This window comes from Eublepharis macularius, chromosome 1, assembly GCF_028583425.1.
Source record: "Eublepharis macularius isolate TG4126 chromosome 1, MPM_Emac_v1.0, whole genome shotgun sequence".
Taxonomy (NCBI): Eukaryota; Metazoa; Chordata; class Lepidosauria; order Squamata; family Eublepharidae; genus Eublepharis; species Eublepharis macularius.
The window spans coordinates 225,068,942-225,093,213 of NC_072790.1; the positions used below are offsets into that span (position 1 = coordinate 225,068,942).

At 50.4% G+C, this 24,272-nt stretch overlaps 2 protein-coding genes across 3 annotated transcripts in view; one reads left to right on the forward strand and one right to left on the reverse strand.

Annotated features, from left to right (window-relative positions):
- Positions 1-3,765: 3,765 nt before the first annotated feature.
- On the forward strand, positions 3,766-9,251 carry KRTCAP3 (keratinocyte associated protein 3). 2 transcript variants are annotated; one of them, XM_054989470.1, is made up of 6 exons: positions 3,766-3,802; positions 4,374-4,558; positions 4,893-4,952; positions 5,428-5,619; positions 5,709-5,843; positions 6,025-9,251. In XM_054989470.1, the coding sequence occupies exons 1-6, from the start codon at positions 3,775-3,777 to the stop codon at positions 6,118-6,120; spliced, it is 696 nt and encodes a 231-aa protein (XP_054845445.1). In that variant the 5' UTR covers positions 3,766-3,774; the 3' UTR covers positions 6,121-9,251. The 2 variants fall into 2 exon arrangements, with proteins under 2 accessions (XP_054845445.1, XP_054845446.1); XM_054989471.1 differs by lacking the exon at positions 3,766-3,802 and adding an exon at positions 3,921-4,229.
- Positions 8,189-24,272, reverse strand: part of IFT172 (intraflagellar transport 172) — a 29,465-nt gene continuing 13,381 nt past the window's right edge. The window contains exons 23-48 of the mRNA XM_054989469.1: positions 23,419-23,497; positions 23,091-23,211; positions 22,765-22,909; positions 22,592-22,681; positions 22,052-22,149; positions 21,697-21,832; positions 21,505-21,621; positions 20,834-20,976; positions 20,440-20,533; positions 20,280-20,344; positions 19,915-20,095; positions 19,175-19,284; positions 18,783-18,912; positions 18,407-18,505; positions 18,180-18,289; positions 17,712-17,775; positions 16,611-16,697; positions 15,665-15,781; positions 15,443-15,553; positions 13,597-13,716; positions 11,598-11,693; positions 10,083-10,142; positions 9,886-9,984; positions 9,511-9,664; positions 8,452-8,543; positions 8,189-8,278 (exon numbers count right to left, since the gene is read on the reverse strand). Coding sequence (XP_054845444.1) covers positions 8,189-8,278; positions 8,452-8,543; positions 9,511-9,664; positions 9,886-9,984; positions 10,083-10,142; positions 11,598-11,693; positions 13,597-13,716; positions 15,443-15,553; positions 15,665-15,781; positions 16,611-16,697; positions 17,712-17,775; positions 18,180-18,289; positions 18,407-18,505; positions 18,783-18,912; positions 19,175-19,284; positions 19,915-20,095; positions 20,280-20,344; positions 20,440-20,533; positions 20,834-20,976; positions 21,505-21,621; positions 21,697-21,832; positions 22,052-22,149; positions 22,592-22,681; positions 22,765-22,909; positions 23,091-23,211; positions 23,419-23,497 — 2,808 coding nt within the window. The remainder of the gene's footprint in view (positions 8,279-8,451; positions 8,544-9,510; positions 9,665-9,885; positions 9,985-10,082; positions 10,143-11,597; positions 11,694-13,596; positions 13,717-15,442; positions 15,554-15,664; positions 15,782-16,610; positions 16,698-17,711; positions 17,776-18,179; positions 18,290-18,406; positions 18,506-18,782; positions 18,913-19,174; positions 19,285-19,914; positions 20,096-20,279; positions 20,345-20,439; positions 20,534-20,833; positions 20,977-21,504; positions 21,622-21,696; positions 21,833-22,051; positions 22,150-22,591; positions 22,682-22,764; positions 22,910-23,090; positions 23,212-23,418; positions 23,498-24,272) is intronic.

Below are 24,272 nucleotides of genomic sequence, written 5' to 3' on the forward strand. Positions count from 1 at the left end.
TGGATAACCCTTCCTGGGACCAAGAGAAGCAGTCCAGCCTGTGACAAGCCGGTCAGGCATATGTGCTTGAGAGAAAAGAAGTATGCACAGCATTCAGACACTATTCTCTTCTGATGTTTGTTTCCCCAGTAATTGTTCATCATTTAAATCCCTCTTAGCATCAAGGAAGTGTGCCCTTTTTAATGAAAGTGTAGGTTTTCTGGTGGCTGGATTCTGTACCAGTTACTCTCCTTTTTTTTCTGAATTATTAGGGGATTATAGAACACACGCAGGGAAGGCAACATGCGCACAAGTTCCGAGTCTCCTGTATTTCACCTCCTCCTCCATCCAGTGCAGGGGTTGTGGGAAATGCCCAGCATCCTCTTGGCTCTAGGCCTGCAGAATTGACGGCGCCGAGAGGCACTTCAGAGCCCGTCACAAACAGGTGCCTGTGAGGAGTTTTTCTTTCAGAGTTGGATCTTAGGTGTGATGGCTTATTTTCACAAAGCACTGGGAAGCTTTCCTAAAGGTTATCTGGACTTTTAGGTGGGAAAATGTCGCTGGTACTTAGTCTAAACTTCAAGCACTAAATATAGGCCAAGTAACAGTGATGGAAGGAGAATTATTAATGACTGCCTTGGAGGAGTTTAGACCTCTTTAGCACTGCAAGCCTACTGTTAAGTGATAAAGTAGAACCCTATGTTTGAGAAGAGCACAGCTAGGGCAATGACCTGATTTATTAACAGATAGGCCTAAAGCAGGAGAAAGAAAAAGAGAGGCAGCACAGAAAGTGGGGTCTGGATTGGCTGGGATGTTGTGCAGTTGGAATACTAGAAATCCTAGCCCAAAGCAGCTGGTTTTCAAACTCCTGTTTCAAATCCTAATACAAAGATGGAGAAATCAAGATCTCTCTCTGAGGCACCAGACAATGGCTTAAGGCATACAGTCTACTTGTGAAAGTATTTTAAAAACCATTTTAAAAGATAGGTGATACTTGCAATTTATATAGCACTTCCAATGCTCTTCTCATCATCTTGTGATTTTTTACATCTAGCCCTGGAAGGTAGGGGATTTGCCAAAGGCCACCTAATGAGTTCATGGCAGAGGCAGAACTCAACAGGGGAACCATGACACCTCCCTGCAGCTCTTATTGCCCCCCGTTTTTCATAATCTTTCTGAAAGACCAGCCCTGGTGGATCCAGAGCAAGGATCTCCAGTACTGCCTTCCAGTGGCCAGCCAGATGTCTTGGAAAGTTACAAGTGATGTGTGATGGAGATGGACCCCCCCCCCCCCAAATTGAATATCCTTTGCACGTGTCATTGTGGAGTATAGTAGCTCTTTTACATGGGGGTTCTATTTTTGCTGGGATGGTTATTCATACTTGGATTAGTTTGACCACCACCACTGATCTGTCTTGGGATAGTAAATCTAAATCCTCCGGATTAAGTATTTATGTGAAGTCGTTTCTTTTGTTGTGATCCCCTCCTCCCTCCAGTGTAGTGAGGGGGACACACAAAATGTCTCTGCCATATGTACAGCTAGCTAAACATCAGTCCCTGGCTTCTGTAGTCTTTGCTCCGAGCTAAAAAAAAAACAAATACCCAAATGTACCTGCTTGCCTTTTGGATGGATAGATACTCCAAACCCTGTATTTTACTTGCGCTTCTAGTGCTGTAATGTACTTTGTTAGAAAAGATTGCTAGAACTGGCTGTTTTTATAGCAACAGTGGACATATTTGCAGTTTTACTTTGAATCCCCTCCCTAGTCGTTCTCTTTGGCACAGGCCATCTACTGGCTCTAATATGTTCTGTATGCTGGTGCAATTCAGTCCCCTCCCCTCCTTGCAGGGTTGGGGCCTGGCTTGCTAAGGACAATTGGCAGGTGACTAAAGCCATGAACTCAACAGTCCCCCTCCCCATCAGAATTGCGGCTCGGCAGTCAGGCTCCTGAACACTCCTCCTTTAGGGGGGCTTCTAACTAGCCCAGGGACCAGTCTGGTTGGAAGGGGAGATTGCAGGAAGGGGGATGCTAGCATACCTCATATGGGCTGAGAACTGGCTTCTTAGCCCTCCTCTGTCTTTTGCGAGTAGCCTTTGGGAAAAACCAGGTTCTGGCCAGGAAGCCATTGTTGGCTTTGTTCCCCACAATGGAAATGTGCTAGTAATAACACCAATCCACTTCATGGTAATTTGTAAGGATTACTGACATAATGTGAAGGACTTCAAATGTTGAAGAGTGACTGTTGGCCAGAAGAGAGAGTGGGAAAGCTGGTTGAAAGAAGAGTAGAGTACAGTACTGTTCTGGCTCATGGGTAAGGAAAGCTTCCAAGACTATCCGGCCTAACATCTTGTTTTCAGCTATGACTCCAGGAAGTCCATAAGTAGACACACAGGCACTAGCCTCAGTTCTCAGGGAGTCTTTTCATCAGGTACACAAAGCAGATGCTCTGCCAGCAAACTTCAGATCTAGCTCAAACCTATTGCTCACCGATTATTTTATTTATTATTACTTCAATTTATAAACCGCCTATCCTCAGGGGCTCTGGGCAGTGAACATCAGTTAAAATCAATAAAAACAACAGAAACCCATAATTCTAAAATCAACATACAATAATAAAATAAATTAACCAAATACATTAAGGTGCAATGGTGGAGAGAACCCCCCACCCCAAAGGTGGGAGGCCGACATGGCACCACCCCCTTCAACCACCGAACACCTGGCGGAATTAAGCTGCATTTAACATCGCTTCCTAACATTCCATATCCCCCTTCCCCACTTTTCCTACCCCCTTTTCACAAGTATCCAGCTGCATTCTTTGGTGCAGTCATAAAGATATTCAGTAAGCAGTACCCTGTCAGGAAGCAGTAGGGGCAGAAGGTTGGTTCCACTTTTCCATTATGGAATTTGCTGGCAGTGGGTATAGTAATGAGGCCAATAGCACAGATGGCTTTAAAAAGGAGAGTAGACATATTCACTGGGATGGATCTACCGGTGCCTACTGGCCAAGATGACTAAAGGGAACCTCCACAAGCAGAGGCAATAAACCTGGGAATAACCGTTCTAGAAACCCAGGAGGAGGCGGGAGACCTTGTCCTTTATTCCGTTTGTTGGTTTTCCCGGCAACTGGTTGGCTCTTGTGAGTAATGCGATTTTAGATTAGATGGACCACTGGCCTGCTCAGCAGGGCACCTGTAAAGTTTTACTCACAAAGGAACCTCCAGGGAACGCAAAGGAGAGGTGTACGTATCCCAGTGCTCCCCGTTCCGTAGCCAAGACATTCTGGATGCACGCGGGCTGTCTGTGAGCGAAGCCCCGTTACAGCCTGGCTTCTGCGGGTGGGAGCCTCGTTGAGGGAAGTCGGCAGAAGCCCAAAGTGCTGTCTCCTGGCAGTGAGACCGGAAGGGCACCTTAAAATCATTTCTTGCAGCAGAAGCTTTGGGGAGTTAGAGGCGACAGATGCCCGAAGTGGCAATGAGTTCCCGCGGCTGCTTTTGGAAACTCCCCTTATGGCGGCAAGACGCAGCAAGAAAGCCACAGCTCTCGGGTTTGATCGCCCAGCTCCTTGGGGATGAGGAAAATATATGTGCGTGCCCCACCTCCGCTCCAAGTCTACACGACGGGGCTGGAAGCCAAGAGCCTTTATCACCCCTCTCCCCACGACGGCTGCTCATTTGCCAGGCAAGCCGAGAGCGCTCGGACTCGCTGCCAGGCAGCAGACCTGCTTGGGCAGGGCCGGGCTAGGTTGGTGCCGCCTCGAGGGCGGGTGCAGCGACGGTGCCAGGCAGGAAGCGGGATGCGGCGCGGCGGACGCGGCGGGTTTGGTGAGCGCACTGCCTCGCCCCAGCACAACCTCCCTGGCCCCGGACCCCCCGCCGCCGCTTGCCCGCAAGCGCAAGTCCCGCCCCGTCTCAAGGGACCCAAAAGGGCTGATCCGGCCTGCTTCCCCCCACGCCCCCAATTCTTCAGCCTTTTGCTGAAACCGCCGCCCTATTCCCAACCAAGTCGCTGCAACCTCGCCCGCCCAGGCCAAGCGACACCTTACTTAGGACCTTTCTGATCGCTGCCTTGTTGCCCGCGGGCAGGTTATAGATCCGTTCCCCCTGTTCTGGGCACGCAGGAGCTTGGGGCGGGGGCGGGGGGTGATGGAGGGTTTTGATTAGGAAAATGACACAAAGGAAACAGCAGTAACAGCCGGTTCTGGAACTCGAGCACGGATCCCCTGGCCTAAGCTGTAGCTCCGGATTCTGGGTTTGATACATTGCTGGAAGAACTTGGTTCTTGGTGACGCTCCCTTGGGGTTTCTTTCTGCCTCCCCCCCCCCTCCCCCAGCATTCTCCCTGGAACTCTGGCTCTGTCCCCTAACTCGTATCTCTCTCCCCCTAACTTTGGCAGACGTGAGGCATGGGCTGCAGCGGCTGATGAGCAGTGGCATCGCACTGGTGGTCATTGGCCACTTGAATTTGGTGCTGGGTGCCATTGTGCACGGCTCTGTCCTGCGCCACGTGGCCCGGCCAGACCACACGATCACTTCTGAGTATGCTGTGGCCAACGTCATTGCTGTGGTCTCTGGTTTTTTGGTGAGTGATCAGGAAAGAGAATTTAGGGTTTCTCCTTCCCCCTGATGGGGTATCCAAAGGGTGGGGGGCAGACAACAAATGACCAGATAGTCTAAGATGCTGCACTGCCAACACAGGAGCCAAGTGTGTTGCATTATGAGAAGTCCTGATATGGCTCCCCCATATCCAGGCACTTCTTGAGGGCAAAGATGGTGGTGAAATGAAGGGTTGGGGGCTGACCCTGTAGCAGGATCTGAAGCTGTGGGGCAGCCCTGCCCCTCCAGCTGTGTCCAGGTACAAGGAGACATTTACATCTGGTTGCACCAATGACCCGCCTCCTGTCTGGTTTTCCTAGAGCATTGCTACAGGCATTGTGGCTATTTTGGTGTCCCGGAACCTCTCCCACCGCCCTCTGGTGAGTGCCCATTCTTAGCCCGGAAGCTTCCCTGGAACCACTCCCCCTCTTGCTCTGACTTTGCTCCTTGCAGCATGCATTGAGGCAGTGTGTGCCACACCTGGCCTAGCAGGCCTTCTGCCAGGAGCTGCTCCCCAGGCAGCAGCTGCCAGCCCTTCCCAGGACGCCACTCTGCGTTTCAAGGTGTGGTTGATTCCTTGGGCATGCTCACATCACTTTCCAGTTAAGCTCTGCCCAACCGTCTAAGCTTATCCCTGACAGGTGTAGAAAGATGGTGGATTCAGACCCAGTTATTGCAGCACCTGCTCCCAGATTGCCTCGGGCCCCGTCCGGCTCCCTCCTTCTACTGGTAGCACCTTTATACCCTGATCTTTGCATAGAGATGCTCAGCAGAGTAGCTTCCTCCCCCAGCTGGTAGTTACTCCAGGGCTAATATATCGCTTCCCTATCCCTGCAATTCTCCCTCTCTTTCCAGTCTTGGACCTTGTTTGTGGTTTCTCTGGCAAATACCTTGATCTCAGGAGCCTGCTGTGTGGGACTGGCAGTCGCCGTCTCTCTCACCATTGCCAATGGTGGTCGCCGCCTCCTTGCTGGATGCAACAGTACTGCGCTTCCAGCGAATGGCCACATTATAACCGAGTGCCCTTTTGACACCACCCGCATCTATGTGAGTTGATGCCTAATGCCCACTACTATTTGCCTTTCACCTTGAAGCCGTTGGCTCGGCCATCTGACGCAAAGCCCTCTGCCCCACAGGATACAGCTCTTGTCCTTTGGCTTGCCTCCTTGATAATGGCAGCCGTGGAGGCAGGCCTCTCGGCCTGGTGCTGCATAGCCTCGGTTTCCCTTCGTGGAATCGGTCCCTTCGCTGCTTGCTACAAAGTGGTACCGGTAAGAGAGTCCTCTGGCTCCCCTTTTGAGGAATGGTCCCTGCCCTGTTTTCTTCAACTAAGCCCCCCTTCCCATTTGTGGTCCCAAGATCTGGTGTGTGCTGGAGACGGCGCAATGGTCTCCCCAAATCACATTCACCCCCATGCTTGACTCGTTACTTCTCCTTGTTCCCTCTTTCCAGCTGCAGGAGACAGTCCCACGGGAGGAGGCTGCTGAGGAAGGCAAAGGCGAGCCTCATCGCCAGCTGCTGGTTGAAGTGGCCGAGGGACACATCTAGGAAAGAGGTGGATGCTTAGGAGACCAGAACCATGGTCAGGGAGGGCTCCAATAGACTTGTGTTCAAGGCATGGCCGACCGGGCTACTTCCTAACCTTGCCTTACTCCAGGGGGGTCTTTCTGCTAGACTAGAGGAGGAGGAGGGGAGGTCAAGGTTTTCAAAGGCTGTTTGCAAAGACATGAGGAAGCCATTTTTCCAGAGTCGGCCAACCCACAGCCCAGCCACTCAAAGAAGAGGATTCCTAAAGCAGATACCTGCAGGGTTCTGGATGCAAACTTTAAAAAAAAATGCATACCAAGAAGATAAACCGTCTTAAGGCTGTAGATGACAAGAAATCAGATCTATAGGGTAATGCCAGCCCCCAGTCTCCTCCCTTTGCACTATAAAATTTTAAATTACCAGGATACCCAATTGTGTAGGGTTGTCTTTCCCCACCACTGAACCTCAGCTAGCCCTTGTGTATCTGGAACAAGAGGAAGGGTCAAGCCAGACGTGTGGCCCAGAACAGCATACAAGCTTTCCAGTTCTTTATTACTTTTTATTAGTCGAGAAGCTAAAAAAATGCTTTCCTATGTTAAAAGCTCCCTTCAAGTTGAACTCTATTGTTGTAGAAGACAGGGTGGGTAGAAATTCACTCCATACTGTCTTTTCTGCTTGCAAGATTTGTGTGTTAGTATTCAAGAGTGATATGCCCCATTCTATCACCTCATTCAGCTGCCACAACCGTAATATAATCATTATGTATTAATATGATTAAGTTATAAATTATATTAATGATTTTATCCCGACCTCCAAAGAGCTCCTCTTACCTTTACCCAGAATAGGATAGAGAGGCCATAACATTCAAAGCCTCCCAAACTAGGGGACTATGAAGATACTCATAGTATCATTCTACATATGTTTCCTTAAAAGTAAGGCCTACTTTGTTCAATGGGACACTCTCTGATAAGCATGTATAGGACAGAAGACAAAGCAATACACTTTGTAAATGTGTAGCTGAGTTAGAAGAAATCTGAAATTCTCAGCATTACTGGCCCCAGTCAAGAGCTCTGCAGGGGAAAAGGATGAGCCAAGTGCCTTTCTTTCCTCTGCCATGTGCTGGAGAGAGAGTGGGGAGGCAGAGATGGAAGGAACGGGCACTCCGGCTTCCCACTGCAGGAGGCCAAAGGGAGGCTACAAGCCAAGGCTGCTGGCTGTCTCAGAGCAGGCTTAGCTCAGAGCCTGCAGCTTAGCTGAGAATATGGCCTAGGCCCCCCTGCCTTGTATCAGGGTGAGACCAAGAAGGTGGGGTGGGAGTAAAAGGCTCTCAGGCTTCCCGTGCAGCAGCCAGCCAGCTGGCAGTTTTGGGACACTTCTCTTTGCAGCTGAGTCGAAGTCTGCATGCTCTGTACTTCTGCCTTCTGGTTCTTGATCTTTCCTCAGCATGGGTCACAACAGGTCAGGTGACAGCGAAAGATGATGTAGGCACCCCGAGGAAAACAAGTTGCCCAGAGAGAGGAGAGAATAAAACCACCATCCCACTGTGACCAGCTTGCTCTTGTCTCAGATGGCTGCCATAGTAGTGGTTTTACTTTGTCTTCTCTATGACCAGTTTGCTCTCAATTTGTTGAGATGAGAGCAGAGAGGATGCAGAAGAGGGGGAAGGGGCAGTTGGATGGAACGGGTCTTATACTTCTAGCCCGAGCATGGAGCCCACAGCTCAGGGAGGCTTGCAGCTGACTCATCCTCCAGTCTCTCCAGTGGCAGCTGTTTCAAGGTGCGAACCACCTGCCAACCACAAGCTGTACTGGGCAGTGGCAGTCAGAAGAGGCTCAGGTCTGACCAAAGAGTCAGACATGGCTCCCAAGTCACTGATTGTTGGTTTCAACCATAGTAAACATAAGCCCTGTGGGCTGCCTAACAATACTTGGAGCAGCTAGGGTAAGCGTGGCAGGTTCCTTGCCCCACAAAAGACAAGAACCAGAATTGTACAGAGAATATGTTTAATTAACGGAGAATACATTCCTAAGGAGGGGCCCCTTCCTGGAAGGGAACAGTCTCTGGCAGAGGTGGAGTAGGACACCCTGGCTCACTGGAAGGAAAAGCTGCTGCTGGGGAGTCCTCCACACCACTGGTTGATGAACTTGAGGACATCCTGGCAGGTGGGACTGTGCGACATCTGCAAGGGAAGCAAGAAAAAAGCGGGGCAAACGAGAGAGTTGGCCAGGCCAGCACCCTGTGGTATGCTGTTGTAGGCTGTGTGGACACAGTACAGGGACCCAGCTTTGTCCTTCCTGCCCTGCTTCATTGCTTTCTGCAGCCTGCCCACCTTCCCCTCCAATCCACCCTCACCTTGACGGCCATCAGAAACTTGTTCCAACTTTCCTTGTTGGCCTCCATGCCGGGCCGTTTGAATTCCACCTTGTTCCTCAGCACAGGGTAGCCTGGAAATGGGGAAGGGGAGATTCAGGACTGCTGATGCCCACTTGCTTCTCCTGAGGTAGAGGCCTGACCTCCAGGAGCTGAGGAGAAGATGCTCTCCTCTCCTTTCTGGCTGGGATGGAGGCAAGACTTTCCTTATGTGCTGGTTATGCTGGGCGCATGACTGAGCCTGCGACCCTATGCAAGTTTGCTGGAGACCAAATAGTCACAGTTGCCAGCAGCTAGAAGGAAAACGGTGTAGGGCCTAGCAGCTACGAGCAAATTCTTCTAGACTAGCCTCATCTCCTCCTTTGATGAGGATGAGCAGTTAGCAAATGCTGGTTATGTCTTTAAAACTTTCTTCTCCATCTGTAGCTCATACCAAATACCTAAAGTGGGTCTTCAACAAGGACTCTGATCAAGTCCAAAATATTATCTGCTAAGGAGGGCTCTCAGTTAAAAGAAAACTTAGTGGACTTGTGTTCTGCAGTTGGTTTGTGTATTGATTAAATGTGTACACTTGCACTCAGCTTATAGCAAGGAAGGGCAGGGACCTAAGCGGCAGAGAGGAGACACCTCAGGTCTCTTTGCTCGAGGGGCAGGATGACGCACCCGCATTTGGCTCTGCCTATACACAAATTCAGAAAGTACCATTTACATAGAGAAAGAGAATGCCTGTTCCAAGGGCGATTTTTAACCCTGAAATAAATGTGTGGTGTATTTTAAATTAATCCTGAAGTTTTAAGTGATTGATTATGCAGCAGCCCTGCATCTAAGAGAACTTAAGAATGAGACCAGGAAGGATGCAGTCAATAGGTAGGTATGTTTTGGGGTGAAACATCAGAAATCACGTCCTGTGCCTCCCGTCTTGTCAGATAAAGATCAAGGGCAGAGACAGTCCTTTCCAAGACAGCCTTTTGCTATCATGCCACCCTCGCTGCGATCCTCAGTGCTGCTTCCATTCCCAGCCTCTCCGCCCACTCTCCTCACCTGTGATGAGGCAGGGCAGGGAGTGCACGCCTGTGCTCACTGACACTAGCGAGGCCACGTAGGTGTTGCGCTCGTCCCGTGGCAGCACCTGCTCGAGCCGCTGGTCCATGGACATAGTGAGCACCCAGTCGCGGATCTCCTCTCGCTGCTCTTCCTGCCACAGGTAAGCAAGCCCTCTCAGCAGGCATGAATGTGCTGCATGTGCAGCAGCAGGGTGGCGAGGAGACTATTTGTGGTGGGAGTGTCAGCAAGCAGGTGGGACCGGGGCAAGGATCACCCTTCCTCCCTGGATCCCAGTGGCCTCAGCCTTGAGAGAGCATTCTTTTTCATCCCTCCCACCATATGACTGGGCACACACCCGACAAAGGGACTCACCGCCACATGCTGCTTGGCAGGCAGAGGCACCTCATATGGGATGTCAGTATTTTGGAAGTCAGAGTGGTCCACAGCATCGAGGGAGCCCTCCTCAATGGCCTTAGGAGAATGAACACGAGTAGATGAGAAGGAATGTAACCCCAGCCACCCCCCTCAGCCACCCCTGCCTTAGCTCAGGGTCTTCAGGCAAGACTCACATCAGTCAGGTCAAGGAAACGGTTCAGGAAGATAAACGCCATGTTCTCCCAGCCAACTGCCTGGAAATGAGGTGGAGAAGAGAAGGTGATATGAACAGGTAGATGGGTTGGGCTGGGCCCATTCAACAAGATGATCTGTTTCAGGCCTCTGCATCCCACTGATAATGTGGTTGCCAAGAGAACGGAAAATCACCTTTCCCTGCTTCTGCACCAGTTACAAGACACAGGCAAGCAGAGCCTGAAACTGGCTTATAAGCAAAAAGCTGCCAAGTTTTCCTCCCTGGCCAGAGCCTTCCTTGCAGAAGTAGCTGGGCTTGTACTCCCAATGGCCTGCAGGAGAGTCCAAGCTGTACCTGGCACTGGCAGGATCAAACGTGAGAGTGGCTACAGAGATGCCAGTGGATGGCAAACTCCACCCCCTCCACACACAGACACAAAGCTGGCCTTTCTGTTTTTATACCTCTGTAATACCACTCCCTGTCCCCATTTAGCCATGCCCCCAAGACATCTCTGTACTGAACAGGAAGTGTGCAGGCAGCAATCCAACCCTCAGGATTGGGCAGAATTCTTTCTCAGAGTTAGAGTATAATGCTAACTTCTGGGACAAAGCAGAAGTACAGAGGCATCTGCAGCTGTCCAAGCACACCTCCTTTTGCACTCAGATTGTGGAACTGGGCAGGATCCTCTCACTAGAGCTTCTGTGATGCTGGCCCAGCATCCCCAACACCCTTTCTCTGCAGGACAGGATGCTGCCATCTCCAGCACTGGCTCTGCATTCCAGTCCAGATCTGCCCATCAGCTAGGACCTTGTGCACTCTTGAGGTGCCGCTCTTTTCTGGATATGGGCAATGGAGGTTGGGAAGAACTCCCAGAGAGGTGCAGCAGTGCAGAGCCCTTCATGGCTTTACGAGGCCAAGGGAAGAAGCATTCATAAAGGCCACGTCTGATAGCAATGGCCTCAGCTCCCCTTCCCCCACCAAGGGGCTAAGATTCAGAGGCTGGGCTCTAATAAAGGTACCAGTCCCTAGGCTAAGGGAAGGGGAGATGAGCAAAAGGCTGGCAGATGCACGGCTGCAACAAAGTGGGCCCATGACAGTCCCATAGTCACCGTGCAGTGTGCGCACCCCTAGACACTGAAGGGAGCTGAACATTTCCCTAGACTGCACCATAGCAGAAAGTGCAGCAAGAGGACCCAGCAGCCAGGGGTGATGGCCTCAACCAAGCCAGGTTCAGCCCGTTCTGCCCTCTTTTGGCTGCAGCTCTGACCCTGAAGGTACGCCCTTCTCATCTCTTTAAAAGGCAGATGGAGCAGGCTGAGCAGGGCAAGTTTTGTGGCACTGGGGTAAGATCCCAATTCGTATTTAAGAACCCTAGGGGCAAGCACAAAGAACTCCCTTGGTCTCAAGTGTTGCATGTCTTGGTTTCAACTGGAGGCACTGGGAAGTGACCCTGTAATATCCTTCACGCAAGGCACTCGCGCTCTCGACAGCCCTCTTCCCCGCAGCCCCCCCTCACCTTGGCTGCGGTCCCGGCTTCACAGAAGGCCTTGTCTGCAGGGATGATCTCCGTGTGGCGCAGCAAGGAGATGGAAAGCTGTGCTGCCACAGTGTCCTGGGAGGCAAGCATCCTGCGTCAGCCCCAGCACTGGTCCTCCGGCTCCAGTCTCCCACAGGGACTCCTGTCCCCATTCCCCGCTGGAGGGAAGGCCCCTCTCATTTCACCCAGCTTGATCTAGCTGCCCTCAAGAGCAATTTTTTTTTAACACTGAGCCCTGAAAAAGGATGCAACTTGCAAGTACTTCCAGGCAAGGTCTTCTAGAACAACATGAAGGAACAGGCGGAGTCTCTCGTTTTGTGTGAATGAGTGGGTGGGGGAGGGGTAGGCTTAAAAAGAGGAAATGGGAGGGGCATTTGGGGCGCTAGTTCTTTCCACCACTCCTCTTAGATGCAGGGAAGGTGTCATGAGAACGGAGCGGGGGGGGGGAGTTATTTGCCTGAGGAGGACCGGGATTTCAATGTCCTACTTCCTCATTCAAGGATGCTCCTCTGACAGAGCTTTATCCTCTTAAGGGGATGGCATTCAAAATGTCCGATGTTAACTGGGTTAGAACCTAGACTGAGGCCCCATCCCACTGAAGTCAAAAAGGATATGAAAGAGACTGCAATGCCAGTGGCTATGGTGGGGGCAGGGTGGTGGTGGGGGGGCCTCTTCTATTAGGTCTAAAAGGATGTCAAAAGTGTGTGAAACAGAGCGGTGAAGCTTAACTCATCAGGTGGAAAAGGGAGCTCCAGCGTGACGGAGATCTGCCCGCCCGCCCTAAGGTGGAGAAAGCAGATGCTGGAGCTTGTCTGTGTTCCTCTGCCTGGGGGAGGGAATGGTCAGAGCCAGACTTGAAACTCAGGACAATACAGACGAGGCCAACAGTTCTCTCAGCATTTTATTCAAGAATGATGCTGTGCAAGCAGAGAAATGAGAGCAAATGGAAAAGGTCTTTTAAAAAGTGCTTTGGGACTGCAGGATTTATCACAGGCACTTTTGTAACTGGATGGTTGCAAAAGGATAGACATGAAAGTAAATCCAAAGTAAAAGTGGTGGTTGTGGTGGACCTAAATGGGGAAAGGTCTGAAACAGCCTGCTAAGTTGGCTTTTCTCAAAGGAACCCTAGTGGAGTACCCCAGAGACAGGTTCCTGCCAACTTGACAAGGGAAAGGAGTCACACTCGTCCTGAACAGAAGCAGGCTTAGAGTTGCAAGCTGTTGGGGACAGTTGGATCCAGATTAAATTGGCAATTTCTATCGATTCTTGCTTCCTGCTGCAGAACCCCCTCATGTCCTTCTTCAGCGCCCCCTATCTCCCAGGAGCAGCATTATGTCAGACTAGGGAGCTACAGTGGGAGGGAGGAGGCTGTAAAGTTCTGTTCCACGGATGGAAAATTTAGTCTGGATCCATCCCAGAGACTCCAGAGCACACGGGCTGAACTGGGATTCACTCAGACGTTTCCCATTGCCTTCCCACTCCGGTTTGAACAAACACTTGGGATTTCTCACCCATGACAGGTGCAAACTGGCTTAGCATAAGGAGTGAATGGACTTCGTATTTTTCTCGATAACACTTGCATTTTACAAAAGTATATTTTACCTTGAACTTCCTGCATTTCATTGTCCCTAGAACCCGCTGTTATTTTTTTAAAATGACAACTTAGGATCCCCTCACTGCATCTGAAGAAGAGGCTCTAAGCCCCCTAAAACTTTTGTTGGAATGAAACTGTGTTGATCTGTAAGCCGCCACAAGGCCCCTGTTTGCTATGCTCACGTGAATACCTCTGGACCTTAAAGTCTGGAACCCTCGCTCTGACGCCAAGACAATGCTCCTCTTACAGGTGAAGCCAACCAGATGCCCACACCTGGGAGAGACAATAGCCCAGCCTTGCCCTGAGGGACTTCACTGCATGGTCCCAAGGGCAGCACCTAACTGTGGACCAGGAATGAGCCCCTGCTTGCCCACGTTCACTCACCAACTGCTTGATACTCTGGGCTGCAGCCCGTGTGGCGTAGTAGTGGGATACCAGCAGCATGGTTTCGAACTCCTCGTGAGCAGGCGTGTTGGCTTCGCTTGACTTCACCAGGTTCTCGCACTGGAGGGGAAAGGGAGACAGGGAGGCTAGTTCATGTGTGGTTTTCACCGACCAGTGGCAAAACTGCCATCTACAGCTGTCACCGTTGGAAGACAGCTGTCATTTCAGATTAAGAAACGTTTTTTTGAAAAAGGAAGCAAATGGAAAAGGCCACGATGTTATGACGTCTCAGAAATAGGCAGGTTCTGGCCAGCCACGTCGGGGAGGAGCCACAGTTCACTAGCAGAGGTCCCAATTCCAGATCCTAGCAGCACCTCAAGCACCGGGAAAGTCTTTTCTCTGCCTGCTGCTGCCAACGTAGAGCTAGATGGACTATTGCACTGACTCAGTACAAAAGCATCTTTGTCCATTTGGGATATCGTCCAGTATTTTATATACAGACCGAATGTCATTAAACACAAGGATTTTAAGAATCAGGTCCAACAGTTACCTTAAAGAACAACTAGATTTCTAGAAGAAAAGAGCAAGAGTCCAGTAGCACCTAAATTTGTGGTAGGGCATGAGCTTTCGTGAGCCACTGCTCACTTCTTCAGATACAGCTAGAATGCGAGTCCATCTGTCCGTGTATTTTGGAGAGAGGAGTGATTGCACAAGGTGAATGATAATAGCCAGTGAATGACAATGGCAGGCATGATTGAATAGGGTGGAATATGCAGAAGGGTAGTGGGTGTGGAGAAATTAGCACGGGTAATGAGACAGGAAATCAATGTCTCAATTCAGTCCAGGTGGATGTATTGTCTTGAGCTGCAAGACATCAGTTGCAATTCAGCAGTCAACTGAAGAAATGAGCTGGGGCTCACGAAAGCTCATACCCTACCACAAATTTTGTTAGTCTTATAGGCGCTACTGGACTCTTGCTCTGTTCTCCTGATACAGACAGACTAACACGGCTACCCATCTTGATAAGATTTCCAGAGTATGAGCTTTTGAGAGTCCGAGCTCCCTTCATCATTTCATGTGCTCATGATACCACCAGGACTCCATTTCCTCATAGTTCAAAGACAGACAACATTTGAAGAGGAACCCAGAGACAAAGCAATCAAACCAGACGATTACACATCTGCTACGCAGAAGATGATGGTGAAGATCCACCCACTGGGAAATGTGCAGATTGTCTAATCACACCATTCTGTTACTGCAAGGAAATACTGTATCTTGATTCTTGATCATGGAATGGGTTAAGACCCAGACAACAAGGAGGGGAAAGTCACCCTTTACAGTTAGCTGAAGGGAGACCCTTTCCTAGAGTTCCATACCGCAAGCACAAATGTTCACATTACAAGCTCTAGAAGTCTCTCTCTTTAGTTACAACAAGACTGTGATTTGGGTCCAGTAGCACCTTAAAAACCAATGATATTTCCAGGGTGTAGGCTTTCAACAGTGAGAGCTCCTTCCAACTTTTCCGGTTGAGAACAAGATTGATGTGCCTTTTCTGTATTGTGAATGTTGTCTGAAGTCAAGGGGATGCCTGAAGATTACTGAAAAAACAGGCTGTCTCACCAAGTGCTGGCATCTTTGCTGAGTCGCTCAAGGGCAAGCATCCAAAACTCATGGCTACAGCTTGGAAGTGAAGTGGTCAGGAGCTGGTGCTCCAGGAACTCAGGGAGGCCCTACCCACAGAACTCATGTTGCCGGTGCTCCTCCACCCAGACAGCACCAAAGAATCCAAGGAACCGACAAGAACATTTCAGCTACCAGAGGTCTGCCAGGCCCCTGCAGCACTCACCAGGTTGAAGAGCACATCCCGAAGGTCAGCCCAGCTCCGGTAGGCCTCAGCGTTGTTCAAGCCAGCTGCATTCACCATCTCCACAAAGAGCCGTTTGTAAATGTTGAAATTCTGCAGGGGGAAGGAATGGGAGACGAGTCTGGATACAACCATCTGGGAAAGTAAAGGGCCTCCAACAGAGCAGCAGCTCCCGTAACCTCCAGCCCCGATGGCATCCATTACCTGGGAATTGGCAGGTGCACCGTGCTGGACATAGAGGCTCAGGGCTTTGTCCCAGCTTCCCTCCCGGATGAGATGAGTGGCATAAAGAGCCACATACTTGTGTAACACCTTGTAGTTCTGCAAAAACAAGCAGACGGATGCGAGGACCCTTGTAAATCTCTCAGGCTCTGGAGAAGAAAGGGGCAAAGGGATCTCTAGACGGGAGGTGTGCTTCACCCTCCCACTGAGAAAAAGGGCTGGTCACATGAGGGCCAGTTGTGCCTTACAGCAACCTCCTCATTTTTGGATTGTGCCCTTAGTTTTTCCCCATTTTCTGCTAACTAGTGGGGCGAAAACTTTTGTAAAATCCAATAACCACCTCCACCCTGTTCCAAACTATTCTTCCGACTGCCATGACTGGCCAAGAATTTAGGGGTCAGAGCTTTGGAAGACTGGAAACTGGAACAGTGAGCTTAGGCCCTCCCAGTACAGGGGTTGGTTATTCATCCTGAAGTCAAAACATAAACTGGGGATTCAGTTTGTGTCCCAGGGTTCATTCCTGCACAACCACCACCGCCCCCCCCCCTTTTTTTTTGGCTGACCTTTGTCTCATCCAGGAACTTTGCAAATCCCACAGCCACCAAATCCCACTGGTTTTATTCCACTTGGCAGAACTAATTGTTTTCAGGGAAGAAAGAGGGACTGACTCAACGCAACCAGTCACTCTTGAACACCTTGGTTCCACACCGCTGAGAGACATCAAACATTTTCAGGTGTCCTCAGCTTTATTTAAAATTGATTTAAATGTATTTTATTTAGAAAATCTGAGGCTGTCTTGCTGCACAGGAGACCTGTGGCTAGCTTTTCTGATTCCTCGATAAAGAGCGAGTGGACTAGACTCATGCTGTTTTGGGATGGAGAGGGCATATGGTATGGATCTGAGGGACATGGGCTATCCCATGGCTACCTGCTTGGCGGCTGTCTCCAGGCACTTTTCCCACTGTTCTCTCTCTACATACATGTCGAGGGCAGCCATGACGTCCACGCCCACAAGCTGTCAAAAAGGAAATACAGCACTTTGCACAAATACACAGCACCACAAGAAGATGGTAATTTCTAGGACAAAGAGACAAATTGAGCCTCCCACACTCTAAACCAGGGGTCCTCAACATTTTTGAGCCTGCGGGCACCTTTAGCATTCTAACACAGAATGGTAAGCACAACTACAAAATGACTGCTACAAGAGGAGTCAACCACAGTACGGCAGGGAATGAGACCATGCATAATGTTAATAGTAATACTTCCATCATTTCAGGCCGAAGCTGTGTTTGACAGGATGCCTTTTTAAATGAACATATTTATGAACAAAACTATTGTCTTGAATGCACACAGCTTACATTCATTCATGTAGTGAAGATCCTTATGGTATGGCAGTAGATGCTGCCGAAGCAGCCTTTTAAAAATCTGCACAGCCAATCAGATCTCCAATGGCCAATCAGATGCCTTGCTAGGCAAAAGCCCTGCCTGGCCCCACCCACTTTCTAAAAACATTTAGTGGGTGCCAGGAAAGTTGTTGGCTGGTCCACGGCACCCAGGGGTATCATGTTTGGGACCCCTGCTCAAGACCGAGGCCTGTCGTCTTAGGCCCATGCACAGAGGCTGCCACGGCTCACCCTTTGCTCTATTATATAGGCCTCACTTTAGGGACCCTCCACGAGACCCCTGAAGAGCCCAGCTGTCAGTTTCCATTAATGGATCCATTGCCACTCTTCCTTCTTTTGCAACGTGAAACACGGTTTGCTTGCTTGAGCCACATGGGCTGATCTAGCAAACCATTCACTGGTTTTATTAATGTTTCATTAGTGATCACTAATGGAGCAGTAGCAGTTTTCACACACCACTTAAAATGCATTTTTTAAAGCTTGTTAATTACATTTTTTATATTTTTTTATAAGCGTAGGTAACATGATGTGTGTCGGTCTAAACAGATATCCCACCATAAAGATTTCAACAACAAATGACTGGCCTGTGCCTTTTACCCGCCCTCTCTTTTCGGGCCCACTCTCACCGAGTCCACTTTGCCCTGGTCCTTGAGATACTCCTTGTAGTGCTGATCCACGTACTCCTCATACCTGCCACAGAGGAAGCACCTGTCACTTGTAGTTTGGCAGAGAATACCATCCACAGCAGCCTAGAGCCAAACAGCCTTCATACCACAGTCCCTGTGGTATCGAGAGCTATACACCCCACCTCAGTGAAGTCCTTAGGAGCTAGCAAGGTGCACATGTGCGCAAATACACACACTTCTGCCTTTAATTTCTTGTCTTTCTTAGCAGAAAGAAGCCACAGCTCAGTGGCAGAGCACATGCTTTGCAAAAGGTGCTCAGCATTCCAGTGACAAGCGGAGAACTGGAGAAGACTTGTGGTTCTGCCTGCGATCCTGAAGAGCTGCTGCCAGTCACAGCAGAGAATACTGGGGCTTAGAGGAGCCACTGTAACGACAGTCTAAGGCAGCTTCAAAGGCAAGGGAAGTTACCTGGGGTCAAGCTCCTTGGCCACCCGCTTGGCTTTGTTCCACTCTTCCCCCTCCATGAGGGCATCAATGGCTTCCTTGATCAGATCCAGACTGAGGTAGAGCTCAGCTGCCTGAGAATGGGGAAGCAATCAGCAGGCAGCTCTCTCCTTCTACCTGGGGAGAAGTAGGCGTGCATGGGCACATGCACAAATCCCGGTCAATGAGCTGCACCCCCCAAAAGAGCTTACCACATTGAACTTGCCAATGCTGACAAGCTGGGGCCCCACTGTCCGCATCACCTCAATGCTCCGGGGCGGGCCGAGGAATTTGATGGAAAGCTCCGCTGCCTACCAAGAGATGAAGGATTCAAAGCTATCAAATGAGAGTGAGAGAGGATGCCATGATAACTTCCCATTGCTTGGTTAGGACCTCAGAACATAGAAGGACACAAGAGGCATGGACAGCCTACAAGGCACAGGCCAAGGGGAAAAGGAGATAAGACTTCAAACCCTTCAGGGACAATTGATTCAAATGATCTTGCATGCCATCTGAGTAGATCTTACCTGCTTACTGATTGCATTAGAAAACACTGAACAGCTCTGTGAATCCACAGTGGCGGCTTACCTTCATCCAGCACTTCTCCATCCGGGCGTTGTTGTCTGGATCACGCACCTTCAGGTAGCAGTCTACAGCTCGGGAGTACTCGCCTGCCTGCTCCCACTCACGTGCTTGCTCCAGGATCCCCTCAATGCCCCTGCCAACCAATAGGTAAGTGTCTGGAGGGAGCAGCACTGGTATTCCTGGCCTCCAGTGGATGTGGGGCCCTCCCCTCCCCTAACCACAGAGCCTTATTGTATTGAGACCGGTACGGAGAGTTTGATCAGTGTAATCTTAGTGTTGGTACAAGGAACTGGGAAGCTCTTGGTTCATAAAGGTGATGGCCCAGTGCTGGGAGCTACAGACCCTCATCTTCAGGATATCCACTTTCATGACTTACTTCCCAGTGGGTTCCTTACCTGGAACCCTTCTTTGCCACTTCTCTTTCATATGCCTCCTGCAGGGCCTCCAGATCCCCAGGGAGATATTCCTTGCAGACTCGCAGGGCGTCGCTCCACATGCCTGCTTCCTAAAGGTGTGAAGCGAGCATAGGATCATGATCACAAGTACCTTCGTAAGGAGAGAGGTTGCTCAAGATGCAGCTGTCCCTTTTGCTCAACACTCTGGGGAAGAACACTGAGACGAGGGATTATGCTTCAGTGCCAAAAATTCTTGGGGTGCTTTGGTAGCCATGTGCCACTGTTTGCTATGTTGGTTCTGCACAATCCACATGGGGAGCGTGTAAATGACCACACTAATGGCCATCAGCCAAAGCAGAACAACATGACAGGTACAAAATGAGCAACAGCGATGCATGTATGCACACTGTGAGAGGTAATTAACCTTCTTCCACCGCTCCCTGTTTAGTGCTCCCATCGTCGAGAGAGCAGCAGGAAAGGAGATCAGAGCCCTTCCACTTGCACAGACTTAATCCTGTGCATTCCATTATCCTAGTACTGTCCAGTTATTTCTATGAGACCCTTCTGTGGGTGGCCTGTGAGAGGAGTCTGCCCTTGCTTCATACTCCTGTCCATGAACAATGAGTGGGCTGGGGAAGGGGCACCTTGATGTGCCCATTCTGGGTAGCAGAACTGGGCATGGCACTGCATCACCCCCACCCCCGCCACAAAGCTGAGAGATCTCATGCAGGTTCTCCCACCTTGTAGTGCTTCACTGCTAGGTCAAGGCGCTGAGTTCGCAGGAGCAAAGCCTCTGCTTTCTGGAACTCCTTTTGCTTGAAGGCTGCGTCGGCCTGCCCAATCAACACAATCTGCACACTATCTGGGTCATGCGCCTCGGCCACCCGTTGAGCAGCAACCCAGTTCTGGGCATGAGCATACCTGGGGGAGTGCAGTGGAACAGGCATGAAGAGAGCTCATCTAACAGCCTAGGAGATCCCAAGATGGGAGCAGGCCCTTTCCCAGTGGATATAGCCAGATGCGACCAGAAATGGGGGCAAGGAAGGAGAGAAGCCAGTACAGAATCCAGGAAGACTGTTGTGAGGAGTGGGAAGGGCACACTTACATCAGGACTGCTTCTTTGGGCTTCCCGGCCTTCACAAACTCCACTTCTGCCTCCTCAAACTTTCCCTATTCACCAGGAGAAAGACAAACAGAGGGCAGTGCTAGGGGAGTTACTGAAAGCATCCCACCCACCTGAACCCAACCCATGCAAGTGCTCCTACCTCATCTTCCAAGAAGGAGCCATACTTGAAATGAATCTCAGGCAGCTTCTGTTTAAGTGAGAGTCGAGCCAGCTCAAAGGCAAAATCAAACATGCTGCAGAGGAAAAGAAGGAGCTGGCAGGAGGGGAAGAGCGTAGCCTGACTCCAGCAGAGGGCAAAGGGTGCTCAAGGAGGGCACAGCCATCGAGCTGACCAAGCTGGCAGGTGGTAGGAGTACCCTGTAGAAGCCCAGTGCATCGTGGGAGGCCACAGGCACTGGGCCTCCCCTTGGGACATTCTGAGCCTATGGCTGGAACGAGGCACTCTGTGATCTCCTCTTGTGCCTGCAGAGGAGGGGCATGCCAGTGGAAAAGCACATCCTTGGGTGTGAAAAGACTCTCCATCCCACACTCACTTGTTCTCAGCAGCATGGTCAATGGCCATTTCCAGGAGTCCAAATTTGTTCAGGAGCTTCACAGCAGCCTCTCCACCTAGACTCTTTGCCCACAAAAAGGCCACGTGCTTGTGGGAGTTTGCCCCACCATGGGTTTTGGCCACCTGCCTCAGACCAAAGACAAGAGTGTGGGGCAATAACTCTGCAGCAGACCGCCCCCCCCCCCAATCCAAGAATGTCCTCCCCGAGGCCCAGGCAGGCAGCAGGTGAGTCCTTCAGCACAGGGACCAGTCACTGCTGTCAGCTGCACCCTCTAAGCTGCGCTATTGCTTCTACTTCCTGTCTCCAGCTATAAGTTCTGGGAAGAGCCAAGGGCAAGAACCAAAGGGCTTGTTTTATTTAAAACATATGTTTTTCATTTAATGTATTCTGACTGTGGGTTTTCTTATTATTGTTGTAAGCTACTTTGGGTTTTTTCAGGACGAAAAGTTACGAATAAATATGCTAAGTAAACACTGAATAGGGGAGGGATGTCCACCCCCCGCAAAGGCCGCTTCTTGTTCAAGCAGCTTAAGATACAGCACGTGACACAGCCATGCTTCTGTGGCTCAAATGGAACAGTGCCTGGCTCTCAGATATAGTTATTATACTATAGTCACTATAGTACAGTGCATTCTGGGAGCTGCCCTTACCCTGTAGGCCTCATCCCACATGTTATTCACTCGGTACATGTTCACCGCCGCCTTCCATTCTTTGGCTTCCAAGTAATGATACTCTGCCTCCTGCAGATTGCCTTCAACTTCCAGCTCCTGAAAGCAAAACCCATCGCATTGTCAGGTTGGCTCACCTTGCACCTGCCTAAAAACCCTCCCCCAAACTTGTACCTTGCCCAGGTAGAGGTGCGTATCGCTCAACAGGTGCTTGTGGTACTTGGCTAGCAGGCGGATCATCTCATCAAACATCTTGCACTTCTTGTACATGGTGATGGCCAAGTCCGGTTCATCGACCGTTATGTACAGCCTGGGGAAGACATGGCACTGAGAGTACAGCCACAGAAAACAAGGGACAACACACACCCTGGCCTTGTGTACAGTTTGCTGCCTTCTGCTCCAGGCAACTGCTGGAGAATTCAAGCTAATCCAAAGCTGATGGCACTTCTGCCAGGGCAACCTCAGGCATCCCTGCAATCTGTGGGGGATAGAAGTCCAGCTCTAACGGAGTCACGGAGATACCACTTACCTCTCGGCCTCTTTGTACCTGCCCTGCCGCTCCATCTCCTGGGCCTGCGTGATGTACAGCACAGACACATCCTCAGGCCTCATGCACCTAGATGCCAGCTGTGGGGAGATGCGGGGTTTGAGGCCAAGATGATCTCTCCTGCCTCCCTCCCAAAGTAGGATCTAAATTACCCCCACTCATTTCTCTCAGTGGGGCAGGACAGACCAAGTGGCTTTGGGTTTTTGTTAAAGAAAGATTAGTGTTGTTCCTTTAGAGAAGAGACCATTGGAAGATCTCCTCTGTGCAGCTTAGCAAGCGTCCTCAATGCATTCAGGGTTAGCCTCCATTTGAGAGGCATCTGCAGAGTCAGGCGCACCTGCATTAGGTCCTGTAATTTCATCTACTGGTAACTGTATAGCGGATTTTACCAGTAAGCCCCCTTCAGAGTCTGCATCATTAAACAGAGATCAAAAACTGAAAAGCCATGAATCTAAGGCAGCCCATGTCTCCTCAAGTCACTGCCCTGTGTGCACGCAAGAGGAACACGCACAGGAGTCTCACCTTATGTGCCTGTTCCCAGTGCCCGGCCTGCGTGTACATGTCAATGGCGTCGTTTATGCAGTCTCCTTTGAGGTACACCTCCTCGGCTATCTGGAGAGATGAGTGCCACATTACCCATCCGTTTAGTGCCACTCACTTGGTGCTTGGGAGTCTGGGGGCAGGGAGGGCCTAACCTCATATTCCTGCAGGGCTGCATAGTGCTGGGCAATCTTGGGGTAGTACTTGGCTGCCGTTTTCTTCTCCTGCGTGTCCAGGATGTAAATGGCCTTCTTCCATTGTCGTGCTCCGATGGCTGCCTCGATGGCCTTGATGGCACACCTAGAATAGGAGGTCACACTTCTTAAGGCAAAACTTGCAGGTGCTGTGGCCAGATCCTGATGCTCTCCAGGAGGACAGGAAAGGATCTGGGGATGGTGCCAAACCCCATACAGTGAATAGGTGCCACAGTGCACAGCACAGCCAACTGTAACAAGGAAGGGTGCCTTCCTCGTGTCTTTACCTGCCCTCAATATAGTGATTGATGGCTGCATCTAGCTGCTTCTGCTGCACCAGATGGTCCCCCCAGCCCTCCTCTAGTTTCACAACTTCTGCTGGGAAAGCCAAGCGAGCCAGCTCCACTGCTGCATGGAGGGAAGAAACAAGAAATGCTTAAGGGTGGCAGGAAGAGGAAGAACACTGGCCTGCTTGCTCTTCCTTGGACGTGGGCGGAATTTTTCAGTTATGGCCTGGATCAGGTCCAGAACAAGGGTCTCAACAAAGGAACAGACAGGGATGGGGTAGTGCAAAGAGGGTAAAATTTAGAGAAGCCCCCCTGCCCAGTGCCATACCTTTCAGGAAAGAGGTGCCCTTGCGATAACACTCTAGCGCCCTCTGGGGGTTCCGAGTCTTCTCAAAGAGCTCCCCAGCCTGAGAGACAGATAGAGGGAGGGGCCCATCACTGAAATCCATTCCCAAGAGAAACTGACCACAGTGCAATACCAGCCCTTTTTCAAAGGCAGGTGAAAGTCTTTCTTTTAATGTAGACAAGTCTGCAGTGACTTGATTCACAGGGTTTTTTTGTCATATGTCCCTTTGGTACTCAGAGTCCAGGTGAACCCTGCTGCATCCCAAGCCACTGTTCCCTCACCTGGGAAATCATAACTCCACCCCCAGCTGCACTGATGTGCCACCAAGTGCCACTTGGGCCTTCACACCTGGAAAAACCACATCAGTACCCACCTCAGCCCTAGAGCTCTTAGGAGCGAGTGAGAAGAATGAGAAAGGTATGTATGCAGAGAATGGGATACCCTGAGGGCTGAACTAGTCTGTTGAGTTCCTTGCTACTAGTCAGGCCCACTCAGAAAGGATGAGGAGAGGTTCACTTGCAAGACGAAATAAATTAGAAACGGCAACATCTGGACTAGACTGCATTACTATCTGCAGTTCTCTTGGTTTACAAACCAGCTGAAGAAACGGGATTCTTTCATTAGCCTCTTACACAAGCCTAGCCCGGTCCCTTGAAATGAGAAGACTGAGGCTGAACTCCTGCACATAACTGGAAGTCTATCAAGAATCTTCCTGTAAACCTTTTCATTTTATCTTGATTTCATTGGCAGTTTTAGCAACCCATCCCCCTGCCGCCAACACAAGACGAGATCAGACACATCACTTTTGAATACACATGGCTTTCCTTTCTTGATAG

Excerpts from the sequence above, each read along its gene's own strand:
- KRTCAP3 (XM_054989470.1), top strand. The coding sequence starts at position 3,775 with ATGCGGCGCGGCGGACGCGGCGGGTTTG. Across the intron at positions 3,803-4,373 it reads CGGCGGACGCGGCGGGTTTG|ACGTGAGGCATGGGCTGCAG; the intron begins GTGAGCGCACTG and ends TAACTTTGGCAG. Across the intron at positions 5,844-6,024 it reads CTTGCTACAAAGTGGTACCG|CTGCAGGAGACAGTCCCACG; the intron begins GTAAGAGAGTCC and ends CCCTCTTTCCAG.